The following is a 27,357-nucleotide window of genomic DNA, read 5'->3' as shown; positions in this document are numbered from 1 at the left end:
GGGAAACACATGGAAGACTGGACATGAAGTAGCAGGAAGGAAGGAAGGTATATAAACCATCAGGTGAAGCGGGTGACACCCATAGCTGCTAAGTCAGTGCAGCAAGAGCAGAGCACAAGCTTGTGGTACCACAGGTGCCTGCAGACCTACAGCAGCAAAAGGTAAAAAACGTATGTAAAAACAATAAGACACAGATCAGCTCCGCAGCAGATCTGTGACATCTAAGCCAAGTGCTTTCCACCCCAAGATCCATTTGCTCTGACCTATCTGCAGAAAATTCAAATCCTATGGCCACAAAATCCCCCCCAAAAAACAGATGCTCTGTGTAATGAGAACTATTTGATTGCCTCCATGTGCAGTTACTGATATACGTTGGAAAGGGTTTTTTACATTAGACTTCACTGTCACATGAATATCTGGAAACCCTGAAGAGTCTGTGAAAACCATTTAATCAATTTTATTTATATTTCTTGTTAAACACTAATTCTAATCACTTTTAATTTTGAGGGTAGGCTAGGGACAGAAACTTCAACTACCAATTATAATATTTTTTTTCTAAATGTATTTCCGATTCTTCTGTTGTCTAGTGATACAGGCACATGTATTCCAGAGAGTGGACTTTTTGGATTTATGATTAGTGTGACGGCTATGTTAGGTAAGTCTTAAACACTTTTCTGATTATAAAATAAATAAAGTTTCCAATTGCACGTGTTCCTTATACTGATCTGCTTTCTTTAGTTTTTGCCATTGCTGTGATTTTGGCTATTTTTTTTATTTCTAGTATATTTTTTGCCTGTCAGTTTTGTGCTGGTTTGTGTTTTGCTGCAGCTTTCTCACATGGTACCCTGTTGTTTCCTTGTTGCATAACACAAGTCATTTTGCCTGTTTGCCTCTGCCATGCTTCTCTGCTTTCTGTTTGTCTTTCCATATTTGCCCTCTATAGTTTTTCATTAGCATTCAGCTGTTCAAACTTCTGCTGCCTCTCGCTATTCTAAACCCCTGAATGCCTTGATTTTTGCTTTTTCCTTCTCTTGTACTTGTACCTTGTTTCACTTCTGATTTTTTTTTTGGTGCCCTCACTTAAAGTGGTTAAAAAGGCTAAGGGTTTTTGTTTTTTTTTTTACCTTATTGCATTCTCAGCATTAAATTAAAAAGCTTCTATTGTTATTACCCCCCCCCCCATACTTACCTGAGCCTGATCTCGATCCAGCGATGTGTCTGAGAACAGCAGCGCTGCTCTCTGTCCTCACTGGATATTGGCTCCTGCTGCTGTCAATCAAATCCAGTGACGAGGGAGTGGGACTGAGCCACACGTGCGCCACCATAAGAAGTGGCTTCCTATGGTGGCACATGGAGAAGAGAAGGAGCCCACATCATCGGCAAGGGACCGCAGAAGAGGAGGATTGGGGCCACTCTGTGCAAAACCACTGCATAGAGTAGGTAAAAATTGTTAACTTTGCAATCACTTTAAGCAGACCTTCACCCAGGAAAAACAATGCATTTGCATCTGGCTCAATCATTCTATTGCTCCCACAATTATATTAAAAAAAAAAAGTGCTTCTAACTCCTAGGTGAGAATGAGGTTGCACTGCCTTAATCAAGGTATGGTGCATGTGCGCTGTGGGGATTTGGGAACAGGCACGTGTTAGGACAAAGAAAAGTAAAGGCTTCAGATCCAAGCATGTCCACATACTGTATATGAGCAACCCTCTGCTGTTGGGTCCCAAAGGCCAGGCAGAGCTTTTGGCACATCCTGCCACACACATATTTTAAAGTTGGCAGTGCTGAGAGAGGGGGCAGGACCAACTGTAAGGCGAACTGGAGTTCCTTTTTAACTAGATGTAGTCCATCACACTGTTAGAATGCAACTGCATTCTAGAAGCTGTGCCTAAAAAAGACAGGCAGAGGGCAAAGGACTAGTCACCAGTATTGCCTGTTTTCTCCCTACAGCTGATTTTCCCCATGACTGATTACTGCCTTGTTCTGCCCTGTGTCTCTGCATGGAGACCACCATCTTGCTGTAGGCTGGGCTTTTGCTTTCTCATGCCATATCCTCCAGCAAGGTAAACAGCACAGTTGTGACATCACCAAATGTCCCTCCATATCCCATGAGATTAGCAATTTGAGGCAGAAGTGCCTTAGATCTCACACAGCTGATATACAGCTGTAAGGATGTGGGCACAGGAATGCCTAGGTACCCTCACCTAGCAGGTAGTGCACTGTTACTTTTCAGAAGAAATTCAAGACAAAGGTGTATCTTTTTTAGAACACTACTTCGGTGCAATAACATTTTAAATGTTTTCTATAAGATAGCAAATCTTCACTTTTCGAGCTCAGGTCCAATTTAAGTCCTAGGAACATCTAAATAGACTAAATGCATCCAGGAAACCAATGAAGGCAATACTACAAGGCCACAAAAGCACTGTGTTCAGGTGCCAGTACCTTCACTATTGCCATCTAGTCTAGCATATCTGCAAGACATGTCCATGTCTGAGATCTGAGCTATTTGAGTTGAACAATGTCTATCTTGTGATGCCATATTTTAGATCTCGTATTATTTACTTATGTGCTTTAATTTTCCTAGCCTTAGGATTTTTCAGATCTCTCTGAAATTGATAGGCAGCCCTCTGCTGGCCATTACTACATACAGTATACTCTAACGTCGTGACTACTGGAGCTAATAAAAATAGTCATTAAAAACAAATGAATGAAAATGTATTATAAAGACATACTAATAAATAGCTGACAGATACTAATTAGATGAATTTAGAGCACATATGAACTCCTCATTATTTATCGTCATTTTTTACTAGCCTTCAAAGAGCTCCACAAAAGTATCATTTTTCCACCAGTGTACAGTAAAGTCAGTGGACTATAAGCACAAACTTTTTTTTCTAATAAATTAGCTAAAGCACTGAAGCCTGCTAGACCCCTTACACTCTCTGCTGAGGATCACCCCAGCAAAGGATCATCTGTATGCAGCTTCTTCATCTTTTAATCCTTGCTTATGCTCCAGTTTAAGTTGGCACAATGACTGCTGCACCAGGTTTCCTGTTTCAGGATGGCTCCTTTCTCTTCCAGCAAGTGAAGGAAGACAGGATGTTGGCAGGAGTGCATGGGGTCCCAAGAACAGGATACAGGCTGGAGAACACAAAAATCACAGGAGTCACAGGCACACAATGTATAGTCCAGGATTAACTAGGATCACACAGCTGGATGCAAGCTAGAGTACATCAGGAGAACAAGGCTGGAAGCAGTCTGGGATACACTGGGAACACAAAGCTGGAAGCAGGCTGGGATACACTTGGAACTCAAGGCTGGAATTAGCTGGAATCCAACTGATGACACTGGGGGAATTTCGGGATCACTGGAGGCACACTGGATACAGGCTGGATGGGCACTGTGAACACTAGAGGTTAAAAAGACACTAGGAGGCACTAGGAAACACTTGACAAGTCATTAGGGGTCTAGCTGCTAGCGTTTGGACGTGTTGCTTGAACACGGAGCATCCAATATACTAGCTCTTTAAGCACCCTCTCTGTGACTGGCTGCTGGTCCAGTGGAAGCAGGAAGCCAGAATTTTCACATAGCAGTAAAGATACAAGGCTGAAGCATGGAACAGGTGAACATGACAGCTATTCTCTCATGGGTACTAGATGTTTCTTAAAACATGGACAATTTTCCTTGATCATATATTTTGCATGTTTTGAAAACTTTGGTAAAAATTATTTTATTTTGTATTGGATTTTGGATTGTTATTGTGTTTCCTTTCATCAGGTGCAGCAACAATGTATGTACGATATAAGATTGTCAAGGTACAAAATTCTAGATCGGCATTTCTGTGTAAATATTTCAACATATTGTCTTTGCTAATTGGAATAATTGGCTGCATTGGAATGGGCATTGTGGCTTCTTTTCAGGTAAGTTTCATAGAAATTATATACAGAAAATCAAGTTTTGACTACTTTACGAATATTTAACAAGATACTTGTGTAATATATTTCTCTTACATAGTTTATGTCATCTATGCTAACTAAAACCTTGGGGAAAAGACATTTGAAGATGTAATTGTTACCAGTCAGTAAAACAAAGATGTACAGCATGGTATATTATTTGAAGTTAAAGTTTGTAGAATGATGCTCTGCCAGGACCTTTGAAAATAATAATGGACCGAAAGCAAGTATCCCATGGGTTGTGTGCACCCCTCCACCACCAGCACACACAGACAAACACTTTATTTCAAGGGCTACTACCATTGTGCAAAAGCTTTCCTATTTTTTATTGCATCAAAAAAGCATTGTCGCCCTTCCTTAATGAAACCAGCCTAGACTGAGTAGCAGGGGGTTCCTTAGCATATATGGCATTGAGTTAGTTCAGGCATGTAGGATCGAGAAATGTTGGCAGAAGACTCCCTACTGCCTTTCAGCTTTGACCCCACCCCAACCGCAAACCATTATAAAAGAGTTAGAGCAAAAAAACAATTATAATAATAATGAACTCTGACAGCTCTGACAACATCTAGACAATGAAGAACAATGTTTAGCAACAGGGCACAAAAAAGGAATAAAGGACAATGTCTTAATTTAAGTAAAAGTTAGATTCCACCTGTCAGGGCCCAAACTTGAACCTTGGACCTCCACGGTGTCTGGCAATGACTCTACTCACTGAGCTACTTAGAATGCTGGACAGTTCTCTGGACAAATCCTTTGATGATCCTGCGGTGAATCCTAATTGCCTTGAACCCTTTGCTCCTCCCATGAACTTCCTGATTTAAGCCATGTCTGTGCACTCCCTGGTTGCCACAATATTGTGCCTTCACTAGCCAATATCTCGCTTGTCTCTCCTGCTGCATTCCGTATCTTCGCTATCATCCGTTATCGACACTTGGCTTGTTCCTTGACTACGCTTCTGCTTAATCCCAACCTGCAACTACCCATTACTGACCTTTGGCTAATCCTTGACTACGCTTCTGCTTGATCCCTATCTGCTACTGGACCCTGGCTTGCTTACCTGGTGGGGCGATCCTGAGGACCGCGACTTGGTGCTAACAAGCAGCAAAATCCATCTCCACCATCAGGAGCGCTGGTGAAGCCCGGTTAGTACTTAGATTCCGCACCTCAGGTGAGCCTGCGTTATCTGCCTTGGTGACCTGCCTGTGTTCCTATCCTTCTGGTTCCTGTGTGAGCTTCTGCTGCTATAGCTACTGGTCTTCGAGCCATACCCCGGATCGTGACACTGCCATAGACAGAAAGGTAGGTCTTGTTGTAAGACTACTTTTTCTATTTGAAGGACCAGGAATGCTTCCTTACAAGAGACAGCCTGTCAGGGGTGCCAGGAAACCAGACCACATGGGAATGCAGGTAAAATAAAGCAGTTTATTGGAGAAAACAATAATAAACGCACAGCAAGAGTGGGAAGGGAGATGAGGAACAAGCCAAGGTCAAGTCCAGAAGTGGGTAGTCTGCCGATGCCGTGTCTTCTGCCAATGCGGGGTCGAGAGCCAGGAGAGTCATCAGTCAAGCTAGGTCATACACAGAGGAACATGGAGAACAGAAGACTGCTAGCAGAGATGCACCTTGGAGCACAAACGCAAAGGCGAGGACTACAACCCATCAGGCGATTGATATAGTCAGGTGTGCAGTATCACCACTGTGCGACACCCAGGCAGCAGGCAAGTGATGACGCAATCAGAGTTTATAAGAGGCAGCAGTCTGCACATGTCCAAGATGGCTGTCAACAGAAGGGCAAGGTGAGACCTTGACACAGCCACTGGTTCAGAGACATGTCTGAGATGTGATACTACTAAGGAGGCCACTTTGCAGGAAGGATTATAAAGAGTTCCCTGATAAGTTCAAGAGTTGGTTTCCGCAGGGCAAGAAAAACCAAATTAAGATCCTAAAGGAAGCACCCAGTGCTGTAAGGATGATCTAGTCTGGAAAAAACCTAGAATAAAAGTCTTCACGAGGAAAAAAAAAAGACAGGTATTTGGAACAAAATAAACAAGGCCAAAAACTGTCCCTTAAGAGTACTTAGACCAAAGTCTAGTCCTGATTATAGCAAGGCCAGAATGCAAGGCACAGATAATTATTTGGAGTTAAAATACCTGTGTATAAGTGTATAGGTTTGCAGGTAAGATTGCCTTTTTCTGAATATGGCTTTTCTGGCTTTGAGCAATATGGGAATGAAAGAATGAATTGTCCTTATTCCTTGTTCCTCAAGACCTGGTTTTGAACAGCCATGCCATTAAAGCCGGTGACTGAGAAGCAGGATGGAGCCGGGGGCCCTGAGGCAGGAGGTCTGGCCTGTTTGGAAAAAGCAGGGATTGTCTCCTAGAAGTTTAAGTATATGTGTGTGCTAGGTCCTCCTGGGTCAGTTTGGTGCAATGGTAATCATCAGTTTCTTCTCTCGCTCTCTTATGCAGAGCAGACAAGGCAGGACTGGCACTGAACGAAAGAGGTATATGAACTGGGGCAGGGTCCAGGGAATTATCAAAGCATCTGATACCAGTGCTAGAGGATCATTGGTCCTGGCTACAAACAGGGATAACTTGTTGTACCTGGAAGCCAGAATGTCCACATGTTTGGGATAAAGGGCCCGTTCCTCTTAGTCCATGCAGTGCCGACTGAAGTTGCCTGCCTTCCAATGGTCACTCCTAGAATGTGAACGGTAAGGAGCCCTGAACAGTGTTTCTCTGTCCATAAGATAATCAAACTTACTTCTATTAAGGCTCCTTGACTCCTCGTACCTCCTTGGTAGTTGATATTGGCTACAGTCATTGTGTTGTCTGATTGTACCCTGATCAGTTGCAGTGTTGCCAACCTTCAGTATTTTTACTGGCAGACAGTAAAAAATTGGCTCTTTTTTCCTGCCAGTAAAAGCAAGTGACAGGAAAAGGTTGCCAGTAAAAAAATATGGCTGTGATGCTCAGCTCAGAATTGCGCATGCACAGTTTTGGTCCGGAACAGGCCAAGACCATTTGAGTACACAACGATAGACCATTTGAGCACACAACGACTGAAGTTTCCTGCCTTACAATCACTCCCAGGATGTGAATAGTAGGGAGGAAAGGATAGTGTTAGGTCAGCTTGGCTTCCTTGGGTGACCATGTTCCCTGAACTGTGAGGGATTGAAACACTCCTTCCCAGCCTGAGAGGCTGGCATCTGTTATCATCCTATGTGGGTGTGGTAGAAATGACTTCCCCATTGTTAAGGCTGGATTGAAAATCCAACAAGCTAAGGAGTTCCTTGCTTTGCTGGAGAGGTGCATAGGGAGGTCAAGAAAGGAAGTGTGCTTGTTCCAGGCCAACAAGATGTTGCCCTAAATGCACCTAAGTGAAGGGTACAGCCTAGAATGATGCTATCAGGCAAATATTCCTATTCATAAGCCTACCATAAGTATACCTTTGAACAGGCACGGTGTCCAAGGCGGAACACCCCGAGGAAGCCACTGCTCTCCGAAAAACACATTTGCTGCATGTCTTAGGTTTGCCAAAGAGCACCTTGGCCAACCACAAAACTACTGGGAAAATGTTTTGGGTACTAATGAAACAAAAGTTAAATTTTTCGGGAAGAAAACTCAGCAATCTGGTGCATTTTGGTGCAAAAAGGGCACAGCTTACCAAGATCTAAAAATCATTCCAATGTGGAAATATGGTTGAGGGAAAATCATGATTTGGGCTTTGCTGCCTCAGGGCCTGCCATTGAGGGGGAAATTAATTTTCAAGGACAATGACCCTACGCATCAAAGTAAATCCACCACAGACTGCCTTCAGAAAAAAAATGTGCCTTTTGGAATGGCCCAGTCAGAGCCCAAATCTTAACCCCATAGAGATACTGTGCAATGACTTCAAGAGAGCAAATCACCCCAGACTTCCTACAAATGTGTCTAGGCTGAAGCAGTTATGTAAAAAGTGGGTGTAATCAATAAAGACGCTAGAAATTTGAATTGTTTGTGTGTTATAAGCTTAAGCACATGGGTGTCCGTTTATGAAACGCAGCTTATCTCGGATCATTATCAGCTTATGAAACAGAGATGATCGGAGGAGAACATGTTCTCGGCTGATCATCTCCACACACAAAGAATCTGTCATTGAGTGTCACAGAAATGGCCAGTTTTAGGAAGCTGTGATCTCCGCACTTCGCTGGTGATCTGTACCAGAATTCACACTTCCAGATTCACCAGCCCAGAGGTGGAGAATTGGTGAGAGATGACAGATTTCCAGGAGAACTGAGGGGGAAGAAGGAAGAATGCTGATTTTCTTCTTCCTGCCAAGACAGTAAACACGTCCCCCTACAATATTTATGTGTATATATATATATATATATATATATATATATATATATATATATATATAATGTGTGTGTCTATATATAAAATGTGTGTGTGTATGTAAATATATATTGTTAAGGGGACTAATTATTTTATTAACATATGGAGGGGAGGAGTCCTCTGAGAATGAATGCCCGTGTACTCAGCAGTGGTAATTTACCGCTTCTTATTAAATGGGCACCAGAGTGTTTCAGTGATTTTCTCGTACTGTTTTTCTTGCTATCCCGTCTCACGAGATTACAGGCCCACCTAGCTTTACATGGATCTCGGCCGTTTTCAGAGGAAAAACGTCTCTTCTGTTCTCCTTGTGAGAACTGAAGTTCTTTGCTTCATAAACAGGGTGCCAGAGGAGATCATTTTCCTCTGAGAACTGCCGAGACATGAACTGAGAAAAAAATTCTCAGTTTCATAAACGTACATCTTTGTGTTTGTCCACTGTTGTGATTTAGATGAGGATCAGATCTCATTTTATGGCAAATTGCTACAGAAACCCAGTTCATTCCAAGGGCTTCACATACTTTTCTTACCAATCTATTTGTTCCAGGTCAAGGATACACTGTGTAGTCAACTCAATAGAGGATGAGTATGACAGATTTTCAAACCAATCTGGCTATGGCAGCTTCCATAAACCTGACATTTCCCTTATAATCCTACTCTAGGTCTTGATGTTGCAGTTATTCTAGTTAAGCACTTAACATTTTATGGCTTACTGATTTGCTATAATTTAGAAGCAGAACACTCTACCAGCCCTAAATGAGGATTCACAGTATTTCTCACTTTTCCCAAAATATTTCTAATATATTAACTCATTAGGAATTATTTTACTATACATTTAGTTGACTACACTGTAATATGTCAGTAAGCACACTACAAACACCATATAACTATGTACATTTCCATTTCTTTCAGGAGACTTCTGTTACAAGAGTTCATGAGGCAGGAGCCCTTGCAACATTTGTCTGTGGTGTCATCTACATTTTGCTTCAGTCTATTATCTCCTACAAGTCATGTCCAGCATGGAACAGAAGATTGATATGCCACATACGAATGTCTATTTCTGTACTATCATGCCTTGCCGTATTTCCCAGTATCCTTTCCATTATATTTAAATATCAATCATTATATCTTAATATACTATATAAAAATGACTTGAAGATGACATGTTTTCTATCAACCAACTTTGTTCTATAGTAATGTACTTGGATGGATAGATACTATTATATAACTAATATAATACTAAAAAGCGGAACTTCACTCTCTCATTTAACATGAACTATTTTTAATCCTTAAAGTGATAATAAAGTCTGTTTCTCTGTCGCTCATTGACAGACGCAGGACTCATATCTTGATATCAGTAGGGTATTGCTGCCCCCCTACAGGAGTAGGGCACTAGGTAGAAAAAAGTTCTGGCTACATCTATGGGCAGTCCCATGGGGTATACACTCTCTCTTCCTGCTGTAGGATGTCAGTTTTTTTTCTGCCTAGACAGGAGTAAGGACCTAAGTTCCTTGCTGGGATCTCTGGTCCTGGCAAGCTTTTTAGATAATTCTTTTTTTTTTAGCTAGTTGTTTTCTCCGAATTGTTCCTGTGAGATCTACAAGCAAATATGCCGGATCTGGGCGACGGGCTGGATGTTGAGATCCAGTGGTCACGACTCACCCCAGCTGGCCAAAGAGCGCGTGCAGGCCCTAGCTCGGCGCTGGGTCGGCCGCGACATAGTTCCACTGGACGGGGACTGGACCCAAGTTAAATGTCTCGCCAGGTCGCATACGGCCGAGTCGCTGCATTCCTATTTGGTCGACAGCCCCCCTTCGACGGCGAGGGGTCCTGTCAGGAGTTTGGCGCCCGCCTGTTCCGGTATGGTGAGTAACTGTTCCCCCTTTCCTCCTGTTGGGTTTTGGGGTGGACGCGGACCCCTCCCTGGGATGGTCAGACCCTCACTTCCCGGGTTCCCCTCTGTCCCATTTGGCACCCCCACCTATTTGCCCCCCCCTCCCCCCCATTACTACTGGGGATGTTGGGATGTGTTCTGTCTACAGGGGGCTGTATCTGGATAACAGGCCTCAAATGGGGATGGGGGATGGGGTGTGTGTCACCGGCGACGGATGGACGTTTGTGCGGGGGGGTTTCTACCTGCCTTCCCAGGGCCATCTGCCGTTCGCTCGTCTGTCAGCTTGGGGGGGGCCCTGGGGGTCCCTTTTACCATCGCGGGCCGCGCGGGACCGCCATTTTCTTGTAACCTCCATGTGCTCTGCATGGCAGCAGCCATCTTGGTACACCCGACTCGCATTTCAGTGCATAGTATCCCTGTGTGGGAGTCCTGGAGGCGCGTATGTGGGTGGAGCCCCTCCCTAGACCCGGGCACATCGCTCTGCAGGCTTTCTTTTGAGAGGAAGATCGTTGCTGACAAGTGCTGCTGAGACACTCTGGGCCTTCTGGTGCATCTTGCTGTGGGTTGGTGAGCCTTGGGGGGTCTCTCTCTCTCTGCTAGGGGTCTCTAGGCACGCTGCCTGACCACGTGGGGGCGCTGTTGCAGGCGGGACATTTAAAAAAAAAAACATATTTTTTAAATTTTGCTAAAGGGTTCCCCTGGTGGAACATGGACCCTGCTGAACATGTGTCCCCACCTGATCCCCTCGGGGTGGCCGCAGGGCCCTCAGGTTTCCAGCTGACTATAGATGCACTTTCGGCGGTCCTGTATTCGTTTGTGTCCCAGTTGAAGGTGGTCTTTCAGGGGCGAGGTGCTAGGAAACGCCCTCTGCCTACCCCTGCCTCATCTGAAGCCTCAGACTCTGAGTCTGAATCGGTCACTGCTGACACAGGTCTCCCTTCCGGGTCTACTGCCTCGCGCCCTGTCTCCTCCGATAGTGAGGATGACCTTTCTGCCTCCGCTGCTGCGCAAGACAAGGCGCTGTTGGACACACTGATTGTGTCTGTACGTGATACCCTGAAGATGGAGGACGCAGCTGTGACTGATGCGCAGGTTGCTTTTGGTACTCACAAACCCTCCAGGGTGACAAAGGTTTTTCCTTTTTCCGCATGCTTTGGTGATATACAGTACTTAACCACATAACGACCGCCCACCGCAGTTTCGCTGCGGCAGGCAGCCGCTCCTGGGCAAATATAATGTCGCTCACTCAGGAGACTCTAGGGGGCGAGCGCGCGCCGCCGACGCTCGTCAGCTGGGCCACTCGTGATCTCCGGCAGCTGAGAGAGAAAGACAGACGGCTGATGTAAACACAGCCGTCTGTCATTCTCCCTTAGAAGATCACAGAGGCTATGTGATCCTGCTATATAGGATCGCATGTCTCTGTGATGATCTAACAAGCCATGCCCCCTGACAGTTAGAATCACGCCCCTAGGATCACATTTAACCCCTTGATCACCAATACAGTTAACCCCTTCCCTGCCAGTGTCATTTTTTACAGTAACAGTGCATATTTATAGCACTGATTACTGTAGTGATGTCACTGGTACCCTTAAAAGTGTTAAAAATGGGGTTAGGGGTCTGATCTGTCTGCCACAATGTCACAGTCAGGCAAAAAAATGGCAGATCGCCACCATTACTAAAAATGACATAAATCTTTCCCGTAGTTAGTAAAAGCAAAAACTTTTTCGCAAACCAATCGAAATACGCTTATTGCGATTTTTTTTATACCAAAAATATGTAGCAGAAAACAAATTGGCCTAAAATGTTAAAACATTTTGATTTTTACATTTTTTTTTTTGAGAGCATTTCATATAAAATAATGTGAAAAATTTTTTCCTTTATAGCGCAAAAAATAAAAATTGCACAGGTGATCAAATACCACCAAAAGAAAGCTCTATTTGTGGGAAAAAAAGGACATCAATTTCGTTTGGGTACAGCGTCGCACGACTGCGCAAATAACCGTTAAAATAACGCAGTGCCGAATCGCAAAATAGGGCCTGGTCTTTGAGCAGCCAAATCCTCCGGGGCTAAAGTGGTTTAGAAAGAATGGGACCGTCCGAAACGCTCCCCTGGGATGCCTAAGCGGATTGCTAGGCGCTACCCTTTTGAAGAGTCCCTCATTAAAAAGTGGACGGTGCCGCCTATGGTGGATCTGCCGATCTCCAGACTGAATAAAGCTACTGTGATCCCGGTAGAGGATTCCCCATCCTTTAGGGATCCGATGGATCATTGGGCTAAGTCTGTGTCCCGCACTATGTTCTCCCTAGTGGGGTCTGCCTTAAGACTGGTGTTTACCATTGCCCTGGTTTCGCAAACATTAATAGAATGGGTTAGGTTGCTACGCCGTGACCTGGAGGGGAGACACCTTCCCCCTGCCGTTTCGGAACTGCTGGACCAAATGGTGCAAGGGCTGCAATTTGTTTGCGATGCCGCACTGGATACTGCTCCCATGCTGGGGCATTTGTCGTTTTTGGTGGTGGTCCTCCTGCGCATTCTGTGGCTGAAGTGCTGGTCTGCGGAGCCGGCTTCAAAGAAAGCCTTAACTGATCTCCCCTTTCAGGGGGATCACCTGTTTGGGGCTACCTTGGATGATATTATCAAAGGTCTTACTGGGGGCAAGAGCACCTTTCTCCCGCAAGCTACCAAGGGTAAGGACCCCCATCGCAGACAGGGACCCTCCTTTTCAGCACACAAGAAGTTTTTTCGTCCCTCTGGATCAGTCAACAAGGCGAAGCCCTTCAAGGCCCCCTCGGGGGTTCCAAGCGACCCTGGTCTGAAAAACAAAAATCAAGTTCCTCCAGACCTGAGGACAAGGCTACTTCGGCCTGAAGGTGCGCCCCCACCCATATCAGGGGTGGCGGGACGTCTTTGCCGGTTCCCAGACCCATGGCTCTCCCAGATTCAAGACAAATGGGTTCACAAGGTCATACGGTCTGGGTACAAGATCGAGTTTCAGTTCCACCGGTAAGGTTCTTCCCTTCCAATGTGAGACTGTCCCCGGATCACTTACGGGCTCTGTTGGGGGCAGTACAGGACTTGGTACAACAGGGAGAATAGTTCCGGTTCCGTGTGCGTAACGTTTTCGGGGCTTTTACTCAAATCTGTTAACAGTGCCCAGGAAGGAGGGCAAGGCGCGTCCAATCCTGGACTTGAAAGCGCTGAATTGTTTCGTACGGGTGCAAAAATTCAAGATGGAATCCATTCGCACGGTGGTGGCCTCCCTGCATCAGGGGGATTTTCTGGCCTCCATAGACATTAAAGATGCCTACCTTCACATTCCCATCTATGCAGGACACCAACGTTTTCTGCGCTTTGCAGTGGGAGAGGATCATTATCAGTTTGTGGCTTTACCCTTTGGTCTCACCTCTGCTCCCTGGGACTTCACAAAGGTTTTGGCTCCGGTTCTGGCACTGTTGTGACAACGGGGGATATCGGTCCTGGGCTACCTGGACAACCTCCTTCTCTGTGCGGAGTCGCCACAGGCTCTCCTGACAAATTTGGCGATCACCATGAAATCTCTGGAAGAGTTCGGATGGATTGTGAACCTGCAGAAGTCGTCCCTGGTTCCCTCCAGGAAACTGGACTATCTGGGCCTGACTTTGGATTCGTCCTTAGCCAAGGTGTTTCTCCCATCGGAAATACTCCACAAACTCCAGACAGCGACTCAGCTGTTGCTGTCCAGCCAATGGTCGTCCCTTCGGACCTGTATGAGAGTTCTGGGACTGATGGTGGCGTCCTTCGAGGCAGTACCTTTCGCTCAGTTTCATACGAGGACCCTCCAGAAGGAGATTCTTCTCAAATAGAACAGGAATCTCGATTCCCTGGATAATCAGATCCAGCTGAGCGAACGAACCAGGGAGTCCCTGATATGGTGGCTTCGGTCTCCGATGCTCATTCAAGGAAAATCCTTTCTTCCGATCCATTGGACGATTGTCACCACGGATGCCAGTTTATCCGGGTGGGGAGGGGTTCTCGGCAGGTTTTCTAATCAGGGAATCTGGTCTCTGGAAGAATCCAGGTTACCGATAAATGTATTGGAACTGAGAGCGATCAGGCTTTGCCTGGTTCACTGGACCGAGCATCTTCGGGGTTGTCCAGTGCGCATTCAATCGGACAATGCCACGGCCGTGGCTTATGTCAATCATCAAGAGGACACCAAAAGTGTCCTTGTGGCCTTGGAAGTGGCCGGCATCCTCCGATGGGCGGAATGCTTAGTTCCAGCTCTCTCCGCTGTTTACATTCCAGGCGTGGAAAATTGGCAGGTGGATTTCCTCAGCTGACAGACCTTGGATCAAGGGGAATGGTCTCTCAAACCGGAGTTGTTTTACCAGTTGTGCCTTTGTTGGGGCACTCCAGATGTGGATCTGTTGGTGTCCCGGATCAACAGGGAAGTGCAGAGGTTTGTAGCCCACTTCCGGGATCCTCTGGCAGACGCCACAGACACGCTGGTGGCCCCATGGGGGCAGTATCAGCTGCTGTATGCCTTTCCTCCTCTCAAGTTGCTACCGAGGCTTCATCTCAGGATAGAGGCGGAAGGAATTATTCATGGCTCCGGACTGGCCTCGTCGGGCCTGGTACACCGACTTGGTCAGGCTAGTCGCAGACGCCCCATGGCGACTTCCTCTCAGGGAGGATCTACTGTCTCAGGAGCCAATCTTCCATCCTGCTTTACGGTTGCTGGCTTTGAAGGCTTGGCTGTTGAAAGCAAGGTGCTGAAGGACAGGGGATTGTCTGCTTCAGTTATTCCTTTCCTGCTTAAAGCGAGGAAAGCAACTTCTAGGAAGATCTATCATCGTACGTGGAAGTCGTATATTGCATGGTGTGAGTCTCTTGGGTTCCCTCCACGCTCTTACTCGGTGGCTCGGATCTTGGCCTTCCTTCAACCGGGAGTTGAGCAGAAGCTGGCTTTGAGTACTATCAAGGATCAGGTCTCGGCCTTGGCGATTTTCTTCCAGTGGCCACTGGCCACTCATTCCCTGGTGCAAAATTTCATCCAGGGGGTGCGGCACCTGGTACCTCCGGTGTGCCCTCCGTTGCAACCCTGGGACCTTAATTTGGTGCTGTTGGTTCTCCAGAAATCTCCCTTTGAAAATATTAGGGAAATCCCCCTGCTTACCTTATCCCAGAAGGTGGACTTCTTGGTGGCTATTACTTCTGCGCGCAGGGTGTCAGAACTGGCCGCGTTGTCCAGGTGTTCCCCCTATCTGGTGGTTCATAGGGATAAAGTGGTTCTTCGTCCAGATCCGTCCTTCCTTCTGAAGGTGGTTTCCAGTTTTCACTTAAATGAAGATATCATGTTGCCTTCCTTGTGTCCTAAGCCAATCCATCCTAAGGAATTTGCACTGCACACTTTGGATGTGGTTCGGGCAATCAGGGTGTGCCTGGCAACTACTGACTCTTTTCGTAAGTCAGATTCGCTCTTTGTGATCACGGATGGCCCTAGAAAAGGGTTGCCTGCGTCAGCTGTGACTATTTCCAGATGGATCAGGCAGACGGTGGTGCAGGCTTATTCGATTAAGGGTCAGGTTCCTCCTTTCCCTGTTAAGGCGCACTCTACTCGGGCACTTAGTGCTTCCTGGGCTTTTTGCCATCAGGTATCTGTACTTCAGGTTTGCAAGGCGGCTACCTGGTCGTCGGTTCATACCTTTACAAAGTTTTATAAGGTTGATGTGCTGGCATCTGCGGATGCCTCTTTTGGCCGCAAGGTTTTGCAGGCTGCTGTTTGAGGGGACCCTTGGTCTACCTTGGGGGCTCTGTTTGTTTTCAGGTGGGTCTCATCTTCTTGTTTCGATGAATCCTATGTTTCCTGGTTGGCTAAGTTTTAGTCTTGTGGACTGTTTTTTCTGTTGTCCCACCCCTCGGTTATGGCACAGCTTTGGGACGTCCCTATTGATATCAAGATATGAGTCCTGCATCTGTCAATGAGCTTAAGAGAAAACTGGATTTTTGACTTACCGTAAAATCCTTTTCTCTTAAGCTCATTGACAGACGCAGTACCCGCCCCTCTATTTTTAAGTTGGGTTGGTGTGGTTTCTCTGACTCTGCTTTGTTACATAACTGACATCCTATAGCAAGAAGAGAGAGGGTATACCCCCTGGGACTGCCCATAGGTGTAGCCAGAATTTTTTTTCTGCCTAGTGTTCTACTCCTGTAGGGGGCAGCAATACCCTACTGATATCAAGATATGAGTCCTGCATCTGTCAATGAGCTTAAGAGAAAAGGATTTTACGGTAAGTCAAAAATCCATTTTTTTTGTATAAAAATAATAAACATGCTATACTTACTTGCTCCGTGCAGTGGTTTTGCACAGAGCAGCTCAGATCCTTCTCTTGTCAGGTCCCTCGCCAGTGTTCCTCCCTCCTGCCGAGTGCCCCCACAGCAAGCAGCTGAACCAATGAGGAGGGAGAGTCCCAGACAGCCGAGACTCTTGTGCAACATCGCTGGATCGAGAAGGGGCTGAGGGGGGCTGCTGCACACAAAAAGTTTTTTTTCTATCTTAATGCATAGAATGCATTAAGATAAAAAAAACCCTCTGCCTTTAGAACCACTTTAAAGTAATTATTTCATTTTTTTTATGTTATACTTACCAGCTCTGTGCAGTTGGTTTTGCACAAAGTTGTCCAGATCCTCCTCTCCTCGGGTCCCTCTTTTGTGCTCCTGGCCCCTCCCTCCTGTTGAGTGCCCCTAAGCAAGCAGCTTGCTATGGGAGCACCCGAACCGAGCCACAGCTCCGTGTGTCCATATAGACACAGAGCCATGGCCCGGCCCACCCCCTATTTCTCCTGATTGGCTGACTGACTTTGATTGACAGCAGCAGGAGCCAATCGCACCGCACTACTGTCTCAGCCAATGGGCAGCTGAGACACTCCTGCAACATCGCTGGCTAAAGATGGGCTCAGGTAAGTATTAGGGGGGCTGTGGGGGGCTGCTGTACACAGAAGGCTTTTTATCGTAACGCATAGAACCTTTTGCCTTCACAATCCCTTTAAGCTGCTAGCATTAGTAAATAGATTGGAAAGTATATCTTTTTTAGTTGTTTTATTTTTACATTTCTTTAGTTGCTCCCTGGTTTCCAGACCTAAGCAAATTATGTCATACATTCCAGGGGTCCTTAGGAGGGGAGGAGGGGGTTTCTCAGCTAAGCACAGCCTTCTGCCTGCATGCCTGAGCTAAGGGCTGACCAGGGCCTATTTTGCGATTCGGCACTGCGTGAGTTTAACGGACAATTGCGCGGTCGTGCGAAGCTGTACCTAAACGAATTTGGCGTTCTTTTTTTTCCACAAACAGAGCTTTCTTTTGGTGGTATTTGATCACCTGTGCGATTTTTTGATCATGCGCTATAAACAAAAAAAGAGCGTCAATTTTGCAAAAATAACAATATTTTTCACATTTTTTTATATGAAATTCCCCCAAAAAAATGTAAAAATCTACATTTTTTAACATTTTAGGCCAATTTTTTTTTTACCATACGTTTGGTAAAAAAAAATCGCAAAAAGCGTATTTTGATTGGTTTGCGCAAAATTTATTGCGTTTACTAACAAAGGGAAAGATTTTTGTCATTTTTGTTGTTGTTTTTTTTTAACGCATAATGGCAGCGATCTGCGATTTTTTTTGCGGGACTGCGACATTGGGGCTGACAGATCGGACCCTTGACTGACATTTTTGACACTTTTTTGGTTACCAGTGACATTACTACAGTAATCAGTGCTATACATATGCACTGTTACTGTAAAAATGACACTGACAGTGAAGGGGTTAACTTTTTTTGAGAGGGAGGGGTTAAGTGTGTCCCTAGGGGGCGTGTTTCTAACTGTGATTGGCTGTGGCTTGATGTGTAAGAACAGTGATCAACGGTCCTACATAGCAGAACCGTATGATCACCATTCTTACACAGGGGAGAATGACAGGCGGCTTTGTTTACACTAGCTGCCTGCCTTTCTCCCAGTGTAACGGACATCGGGTCCGCCGGGCACACGCGGGGGGGGGGGTCCGTGACCGAGCGGGAGCGCGCATCCGGCGGCACACGCTCGCTCCCCAGAGCCTCACAGGCTAGCGACGTAGACCTACGTCGCTTTGCATATGAGGGGCTGACTGCCGACGTAAATCGTCGGTAAGTGGTTAACAACAACCTATGGGGTCAGCTAACCCCAGAAGACGAAAATCCATCTATGCCTGATTTTCACCAATGATTTTGTCTAAGGGAAAATCTGGTCAAATGTTACATGGATGCCTCTGGCTGTCTTTTATCAAAAAGCTGAATGAGATTGGTATCCTTGGTTGTTAATTACAATCCTCTAAGGGCCCAGTCACACTTGCCCTAATATGTAATAATACTGTTTAAATAGAGGATAGGTCTCATATATTATAGAGAACAAATGCAATGTTGTTTTGTATAAAAAAGGCTTTTACTGTGGGTATTGTTTTTTCTTTTTAACATATTATATCTAAATACATGTGTTGTAAAACATTTTACCAAAGAAATATATGTTATAGAAAATGATTGAGATACATGTACTCTAAATATATTTTGAGGACTTAAAAGTGCCATTCCATATTTAAAGCAATGTGGTTTTGACTTTTGAATAAGGACATGCTATCATAGATAACACCTATGCACATTAGGGTTATATCTATCAATAAGGTATAAAGTTAGCATAATTATAGTCCTAGCCAAACATTTAACTTCATAAAACCCCAAACCTCATTACACCAAAGCTTCTATAAACCACTTTGTATTGTACAGAATAATGCCTCTTCTCCAGAAAAAAGTGATTTAGCTGCTTACTTGCTCAAGATAGTTGGATATGGCTATGTAGGCCCCATGGCCCCAAGGTAATAGGGAGGACTCAATTACAATTACGTCTGCCACCCCTGTTACTATGCCGCTGGGTATACCCTTAACCTTTGTATGACATTTTCAGCTAATTCAAAAACCCTAATAGTTATGGGAAACCTCATATGTCTATGTCCAAATTTTGCCGGAGCTCCTACACCGTTTAAAGAATAAGTTCACATTTGGGAACATGTTACATGTTCCACCTGATTTCCCACTGCTGCAGCCCCTGACCCCCCCCCGGCAGCAGTATGGGGAGAAGTTCCTTGTCATTCAGGCACGCAGCTCTGTGCGTCTGAATGAACTAGAAGCCCCGACATCCTTAGAGGCTGTCGGCTTGTAGTTCTCAATGAACTACCACGGCATTGTGGAGCGCCGTGGTACAGTAAGGGAAAAAAGTATTTGATCCCCTGCTGATTTTGTACATTTGCCCACTGATAAAGAAATGATCAGTCTATAATTTTATTGGTAGGTTTATTTTAACAGCGAGAGACAGAATAGTAAAACTATCCAGAAAAACGCATCTCAAAAAAAGTTCTACATTTATTTGCATTTTAATGAGTGAAAGAAGTATTTGAACCCTTCGCAAAACATGACTTAGTACTTGGTGGCGAATCTCTTAGTGGTAATCACAGAGGTCAGACATTTCTTGTAGTTGGCCACCAGGTTTGCACATATCTCAGGAGGCATTTTGCCCCAATCAGCACAGTACAGACTTGTCCAGACAGAGAATCAAGGGTCCTGAAGCCTTATAGGACAATCATAGGAGAAATGAAAACTTCTCCTACAAGCTATCAGCACTCACTGATACAAGTCACAAGATTGCTCTTACTGCTATATACAGCTGATGAAAAAAGGTATTTATCAGTTTATATTTTCTAAAATATTTGCATTTATATGTTCTGTGCACTGTGGGAGATCAGATATAGTGAATGCAGGATCTGGGTTTAGTAACACTTTAAGGTTTCGAGGCTGACGTTTGGTAACTCAAATCTTCTGCTCCCTCTACATATTTTCTATGGGATTAAGGTCTGGAGACTGGCTAGGCCCCTCCAGGACCTTACTGTGCTTCTTCTTGAGCCAGTTCTTTGTTGCCTTGGCTGTGTGTTTTGGGTTATTGTCATGCTGAAATACCCATTCACTACACATTTTCAATGCCATGGCTGAGGGAAGGAGGTTCTCACCCAAGATTTGATGGTACATGGTCCAGTCTATCATCCCTTTGATGTGGTGAAGTTGTCTTGCCCCCTTACCAGAAACCCCCAAAGCATAATGTTTCCACCTCCATGTTTGACGGTGGGGATGGGGTTCTTGGGGTCATAGGCAGCCTTCCCCCTCCTCCAAATATGGCGTTGAGTTAAAGCCAAACAGCTTGGTTTTGGTTTTATCTGACCACAACACTTTCACCCAGTTCTTCTCTAAATCATTCAGATGTTCATTAGCAAACGTCAGATGGGCCTGTACATGTGCTTTCTTGAGCAGGGGGACCTTGCGGGCACCAAATGATTTCAGTCCTTCACGGCGTAGTAGGTTTCCTGGTGACTTTGGCCCCAGCTGCCTTGATGTCATTGACAAGATTCTCCCGTGTAGTGCTGGGCTGATTCCTCACCGTTCACATGGACATTGAAACTCCATGAGCTGAGATCTTGCATGGAGCCCCAGACCGAGGGAGATTGACAGTTATCTTGTGTTTCTTACATTTGCGAATAATCGCACCAACTGTTGTCACCTTCCCACCAAGCTGCTTGGCAATGGTCTTTTAGCTCATTCCAGCCTTGTGTAGGTCTACAATCTTCTCCCTGACATCCTTGGACAGCTCTTTGGTCTTGGTCATGGGGGAGAGAGGGTGGAAGCCGTCCACTCACGATCTCCCACAGCAGAAGGAGAAAGACAGACGGCTGATGTAAACACAGCCGTCTGTCATTCTCACTGAAGTAGTCACAGAGGCTATGTGATCCTGCTGTATAAGATCGCATGTCTCTGTGATTACTTCACAAGCCACGACCCCTGACATTTAGAATTACACCCCTAGGGACACACTTAACCCCTTGATCACCAGTAATGTTAACCCCTTCCCTACCAGTGTAATTTTTACAGTAACAGTGCATATTTTTAGCACTGATTACTGTAGTAAGGTCACTGGTACCCCAAAAAGTGTCAAAAATGTCAGTCAGGGGTCCGATCTGTCCGCCGCAATGTCGCAGTCCCGCAAAAAAAAAAAATTGCAGATCGCCGCCATTACTAGTTAAAAAAAAAAACAATAAAAATGACATAAATCTTTCCCGTAGTTAGTAAACGCAATAACTTTTGCGCAAACCAATCAAAACACGCACATTTTTATACCAAAAATATGTGGCAGAAAACAAATTGGCCTAAAATGTTAAAAAATTTTGATTTTTAAATTTTTTTTTGAGAATTTCATATAAAAAACATGTGAAAAATATTGTTATTTTTTCAAAATTGTCGCTCTTTTTTTGTTTATAGTGCAAAAAATAAAAATCGCACAGGTGATCAAATACCACTAAAAGAAAGCTCTGTTTGAGGGAAAAAAGGACGTCAATTTCGTTTGGGTACAGCGTTGCAATTGTCAGTTCAAGTCACGCAGTGCCGATTCGCAAAATAGGGCCTGGACTTTGAGCAGCCAAACTCCTGGTCTGAAAGTGGTTAAAAGAGTGCTCCTAATCTCAGCTCATTACCTGTATAGAAGACACCTTGGAGCCAGAAATCTTGCTGATTGATAGGGGATTAAATACTTATTTCACTAATTAAAATGCAAATCAGTTTATAACTTTTATGAAATGCGTTTTTCTGGATATTTTTGTTGTTATTCTGTTTCTCACTGTTAAAATAAACCTACCAATAAAATTATAGACTGATAATTTCTTTATCAGTGGGCAAATGTACAATATCAGCAGGGGATCAAATACTTATTTCCCTCACTGTAATTTCTTGGGTCTTCCTGTCAGGGAGTATCAGCTCACCCGTACGGAATGTATGGGTGAGCCTATACACTGACAGTGTGCAGGAGACCTAAATGGCATCAGCGATCTGCTGATTGCTGATCGCTTGTGCAATGCTTTCCAGGCTCCTGCAACAAAAAAATAAAAAATAAATGCACATTTTTTTTTACCTGTAAAAAAAAATGTGCATTTATTTTTTTATTTTTTTTAAAGTGAACCTATGATGATAGAAATATGGGAGATGCTATCACTGACTTGTTTTTAAGAAGCAATTACTAGGGCTGCGATTGAAAACCTAGATTCACTGGATAGTGAACCACTGACCAAGAACAAGCATACAGCAAAAGAAGTCTGAAACTCTGATGTTTGATCATTGTCAGGGATCTTTAGTAAATCCAGGAATTAGATGGCAAGTCCTGAGCTTACAGCTTCAGAAATAAGACATAAATGGTATCATTAATATTCTATCTAGACAGATTTTCTTTTCATTTTTATGGGTAGACTTTTTTCCGTATACTTAAAAGAAACACTCATTCTCCTGTATTGTTCCTTAGTGGATACATCTAACAGTGATTGTATGTGCATCATTAGTAGGCATTGGGACATTTAAATGTGAGCCTGGAGAAGAGGTGTGTATCTATATTTAGTGAGCATTAACATTGAAGTGTTTGTTACCCCAGCATTTCATATTCTTAAAGTGTATGTTGTACTGTGTACTTGTGTTAAAAATCTATGTATCCTGTTCACTTTGTATTTCTTCCTTTGTGCGAAATACCTAATGATCCTATCAGTCCCCCTGCTTTCCTATTTAAAATATAGAAGTGCAACCATCTCAGCATGGTCCATTTTCTGGCTGTGCTGGGAGAACAGCCTGCCTGTCTTCCAATGGCCAAGACTTCTGCTGACACACCGCCTTGCACAGCTCTTCCCAGGGAAGATCAATTTATTGCTCTTTTTCTGCCTCTTGTTGACACCCCTCCCTACCTGCAGTCTCTACCCCACTTCTCTAAGTCCCTTATGCTGCTAAGAACAGAGGATATGTCATCACTTATAAAAAAAAGATAAACAGCATTAAAAGTTCTTGGCTCAGTCAATGATCAGTCAAGGGGATTTGGTTTTTGTGTTTTATTTAGAACTAGGATGGGAGAAGGGATGAGTGGGATACTCCAACTAGTATGCACAATTCTGAGGACAACTGACTGTAGAATGCGACAAGGCCGCTGCTTCACCCTGCCACTGAAGTGAAGATAAATTGACTGTTCCCGCTTGAATATTCTCTTCAGAGTTAACAATTTGGCACCCCCTTTACTCTTATTGCCTGTGTGCTGACACCCTTCCGCTGACTCTAGCCACTGGAGTGGTCCCCTTCCTGGGCAGACCCTTTGACAAGCTCCTCTATACTCACGGACACTGTTTTTCCAGAGTTGCTCTGCTTTTACCTCCACAGTCAGCTGATCAGTTGACTGCCTGTGACCACCATCCACAGCAAACAGGAGAAGAGACAGCCGTCATTCTCCTCCTGGGACCTGGCTTCCCACCCAAAGACCCCCTGTCACATGTGCCCTTGGCTTTTATAGCATATCCCTGGATGCACCACTGTTTGTGCCAACCCACTGAGATAGTTACAAATGCCTGTGTGTCACTGGCTGGGTTTCCTCCACTGTCCAACAGGCTCCCCTATTGGATACAGTGGGGATACTCCCTCAGCCCAGATGAATCACACCCTGGACACATGCACCAGGCCTAACTACTAATTAGGCTCCACTGATAAGCAGACAGAGCAACTATATTTTCCCTGCCTAGCACCTACCTAGGAGGGTGCTACATCATATACTTTACACTTTACTTTACTATAACGAAAGGCAACATTTATATATATATATATATATATATATATATATATATATATATATAAATATAAAAATGTTGCCTTTGTATTTCTTCCTATATATATATATTTGGATAGAGCGGAGAGGGATTAGAAAAATAGTCAGGTTGTTATTGCTGTCTGTACTCCCATTGGGAAGATTCACCCTCTCTGCTTACTGTTATCAGTGTGAAAGGAAATCCTACATTTTGGGTTGCCACAAGAACAGAACAGTAATGGTTGGGAAATCTTCCCATGGGGACTAGTCCAGGTGACCATGCTGACAACCAGCATTGGTAAAAAAACTATTCAGTCTCATGGAGTGTATGAGGACACGGGGCCACACAGTGAGATTGGAGAAGAAGCCTTTTAACCTTAAGCTGCAGAGGGGGTTTTCACTGTCAGGGCAGTAAAGATGTGGAACTCTCTTCCACAATTGGTGGGGTCAGCTGGAAATATTGATATTTTTAAAAGACTTTTGGACATGCATCTTAGTGAACACAATATACAGGGATATGGAAAATAATTATCGACACTGACAAACACACACCTACACAGGTTGAACTGGATGGATTATTGTCTTTATTCAACCTTAACCACTATGTAAATATGTAACCAGGGATTTCCTCACTTTGGAGGGATTTCCCCTCACTTTCTGTTTTGGCTATGGGAGAGCTCCCAACTGTCCCTGATTTTGAGGGACTGTCCCTGATTTGGAACAAAGTCCATCTGTCCCTCTTTCCTCCTCATTTGTTCCTCATTTTTGTATGATTTATATAGTTATATATAAAATGCAATTTTTATCTTTCAAAAAGTGTTTCCCATCCAATTTCTAAATTGCTGCGTTTGTAAATTTCAAAAGCCAGTATAAATAAATAATAGTGGCAAAAATAAGCACTAATCATTACCTAATCATTTTTGTTGTATAATTTTCCTTTAAGGGGGCATGACAGGGGGTGTGTCCTATGCCTACATACTTTTTTGCTAATAAGTGACCCTCTTTCCCATCTCAAAAAGTTGGAAGGTATGGGACAGAAAGTAAAGTAAAATCTCCCCAATGGGACACAGATAGCAAAAAAGGACAGGGTTTAAACCCTCCCTTACAAAAATGTTTGCCTTTAGTTCTACCTAAAGGCTTTTTTATTAAGAAGGATTTAAAGTGGATATAGTAATATTGCCTCTGTTGTCTTAAACTAGCAGTTCAGCATTCCAATTCCTCAGACACGTACATCTGATAAGTTTAATGTTTGTTGTGTGTAAATGTACTTACTACTTGCGTATTTTATTTTAACTGACGGTTGCGCGGTTGTGCGACACTTTACACAAATAAAATGTCCTTTCCCCCCCCCCCCCCCCCCCACAAATAGAGCTTTCTTTTGGTGGTTTTTGATCACCTCTGCAGTTTTTATTTTTTGCGCTATAAACAAAAAACAACCAACAATTTTGAAAAAAATATATATATTTTTTTACTTTCTGCTAAAACATACACAATAAAAAAATGTAAAAAATCTAATTTCTTTATCAATTTAGGCCAATATGTTTTTTGCTACATATTTTTGGTAAACAAAAAATCACAATAAGCATATATTGATTGGTTTGCGCAAAAGTTATAGCAGCTACAAACTATGCAATATTTTTATTGAATTATTTTTTTTTACTAGTAATGGCAGGGATCAGCGACTTATAACAGGACTGCGACATTGCGGCGGACAAATTAGACACTAAGCGACACTTTTGACACTTTTTTAGGGACCAGTGACACTTATACAGTGATCAGTGATAAAAATATGCACTGTCACTGTGCTAATGACCCCAGCTGGGAAGGGGTAAACATCAGGGGTGATCAAATGTATTCCTAGGGAGTGCTTGCTAACTGTGTGGGAGGTGCTTGTACTGTGAGAAGGCAGAGATCCGTGTTCCTGCTTGGCACAAACACAGGATCACTACCTTCCATTCTTACAGAGCGATCTGCCTTGTTTACATAGGCAGACCGCCATTCTGCTTCTCTCAGGAATGGTCGGCGGGTCCCACTGATTGGCCCGCTGATTGGCTGCCACTGTGTCCGATCACAGCAGGAGCAGGTCTCCAGCGGCGTGCATGCACGCCCCAGACCCAGAAGTGCAGAATCATGTACAGGTATGGGATTCTGCCCAGGGGAGCTGCCTTGCCACCGTATATATACATAAATACAGTAGACAAGCGGTTAAATTAAAGCCTTGTAGCAATAGACTAAGATAAATAGCAACAGTATTGTCTTCTTGCTCTATAGTTTTTTTATGGATGTAGCAGCCTCCTAGGTAGGTGCTAGAGAGTGCATAGTTTTTGGGTTTCTCTGCTTACCAGGGAAACTTTCAGCCAAATTTAGGTACTCTCTGCCTAACAGGGAGCAGTGATCTATTGGTAGGGTTTGCTCAGCGTGATCAGATGCTGCTCATGTTGTCTGCCAGTTTCACACTAGTCCAATAGGACGGGGCGTATTGGACAGTGAGAGGAAACCTGACAAATGGGGAGCATGGGTGTAGATACAGCCCTGGCCATTGGCAGAGGAAAGTGCCTCAAGGTATGCTGGGTGACTGTATTTATACCAAGAGAGCACATGTGCAAAGGTCTTCGGCTGGAGAGCGGGGTCCCGAAAGGAAGGGAGATGCTGCCCCTCTGTACAGGCTGCCATGTGGCCTCAGATGGTCGACCTGACGGCCTGAGTTACAGAAGCTGCAACCCTGATGTCCAGCAGAACTGACTGAGAAGGGGGATATACCTGGAAGGATCTGTTTCTGGTTGCTGTGAGTACAGATCTATGTCTAGGAGCCTGTTCGGTGAGGGCCATCTCTTCCTGCTAGTGAAGTCAGTGGATGGAGTGTTCATTGCATCTGTTGCCAGAGTGTGCAAAGGACTTTTCTTCCATACAAATCCTGTATGGTTAAGCAGAGGGTCTGCTATCCAGTTCAATTAGGTGAGGCCAAGTGAGAGTTGTCTTCTTTTATGCATAGTTCAAGTTGGAGTATCCCACTAATCCCTTCTCCTATCCAAGTTCTAACAATAAACACAAAAAACAAATCCCCTGGACTGATCATTGGATAATGAGTGGATGAGTTTGCATCTGAATATGTAAAAATACTCAACCATCTGGTGACCCAGAGACCTTCATACTTTATACAGCAGCCCGGGCCCTACGAGGGCAGTGCAACATGAAGTTTTCATGAATCATGTTTTTCATGTTCATGAATTCAACATTTCTGAGGAATGACAGACCTCTGGATGTGCCACCCACACAGCTGCGCTTCCCCAGTTCTGTACAACTATGTCACCAAGTTCTGAGCACAACTTCCCTGTTAGGTGGAGTACAGGAGTGTGCCTACAGACCAGTCAGCAGTCTATCTCTACAGTGGTACTGACAGTATGTGATGTAGCAGCACAGGACAGGGTAATACCAGCTAT

General features: G+C 44.4%; 1 protein-coding gene across 1 annotated transcript in view; it reads left to right on the top strand.

Moving 5' to 3' along the window:
- Positions 1 to 27,357, top strand: part of DRAM1 (DNA damage regulated autophagy modulator 1) — a 73,914-nt gene that overhangs the window by 32,786 nt on the left and 13,771 nt on the right. The window contains exons 2-5 of the mRNA XM_082255996.1: positions 588 to 655; positions 3,778 to 3,920; positions 9,239 to 9,416; positions 22,623 to 22,681. Coding sequence (XP_082112122.1) covers positions 588 to 655; positions 3,778 to 3,920; positions 9,239 to 9,416; positions 22,623 to 22,681 — 448 coding nt within the window. The remainder of the gene's footprint in view (positions 1 to 587; positions 656 to 3,777; positions 3,921 to 9,238; positions 9,417 to 22,622; positions 22,682 to 27,357) is intronic.

The sequence above is a fragment of the Pelophylax lessonae genome (genome assembly GCF_965119305.1).
Source record: "Pelophylax lessonae genome assembly, chromosome: 4".
Classification (NCBI taxonomy): domain Eukaryota; kingdom Metazoa; phylum Chordata; class Amphibia; order Anura; family Ranidae; genus Pelophylax; species Pelophylax lessonae.
The sequence above is the reverse complement of the archived record's forward strand: the minus strand, read 5'-3'. Positions and strand labels throughout refer to the sequence as shown.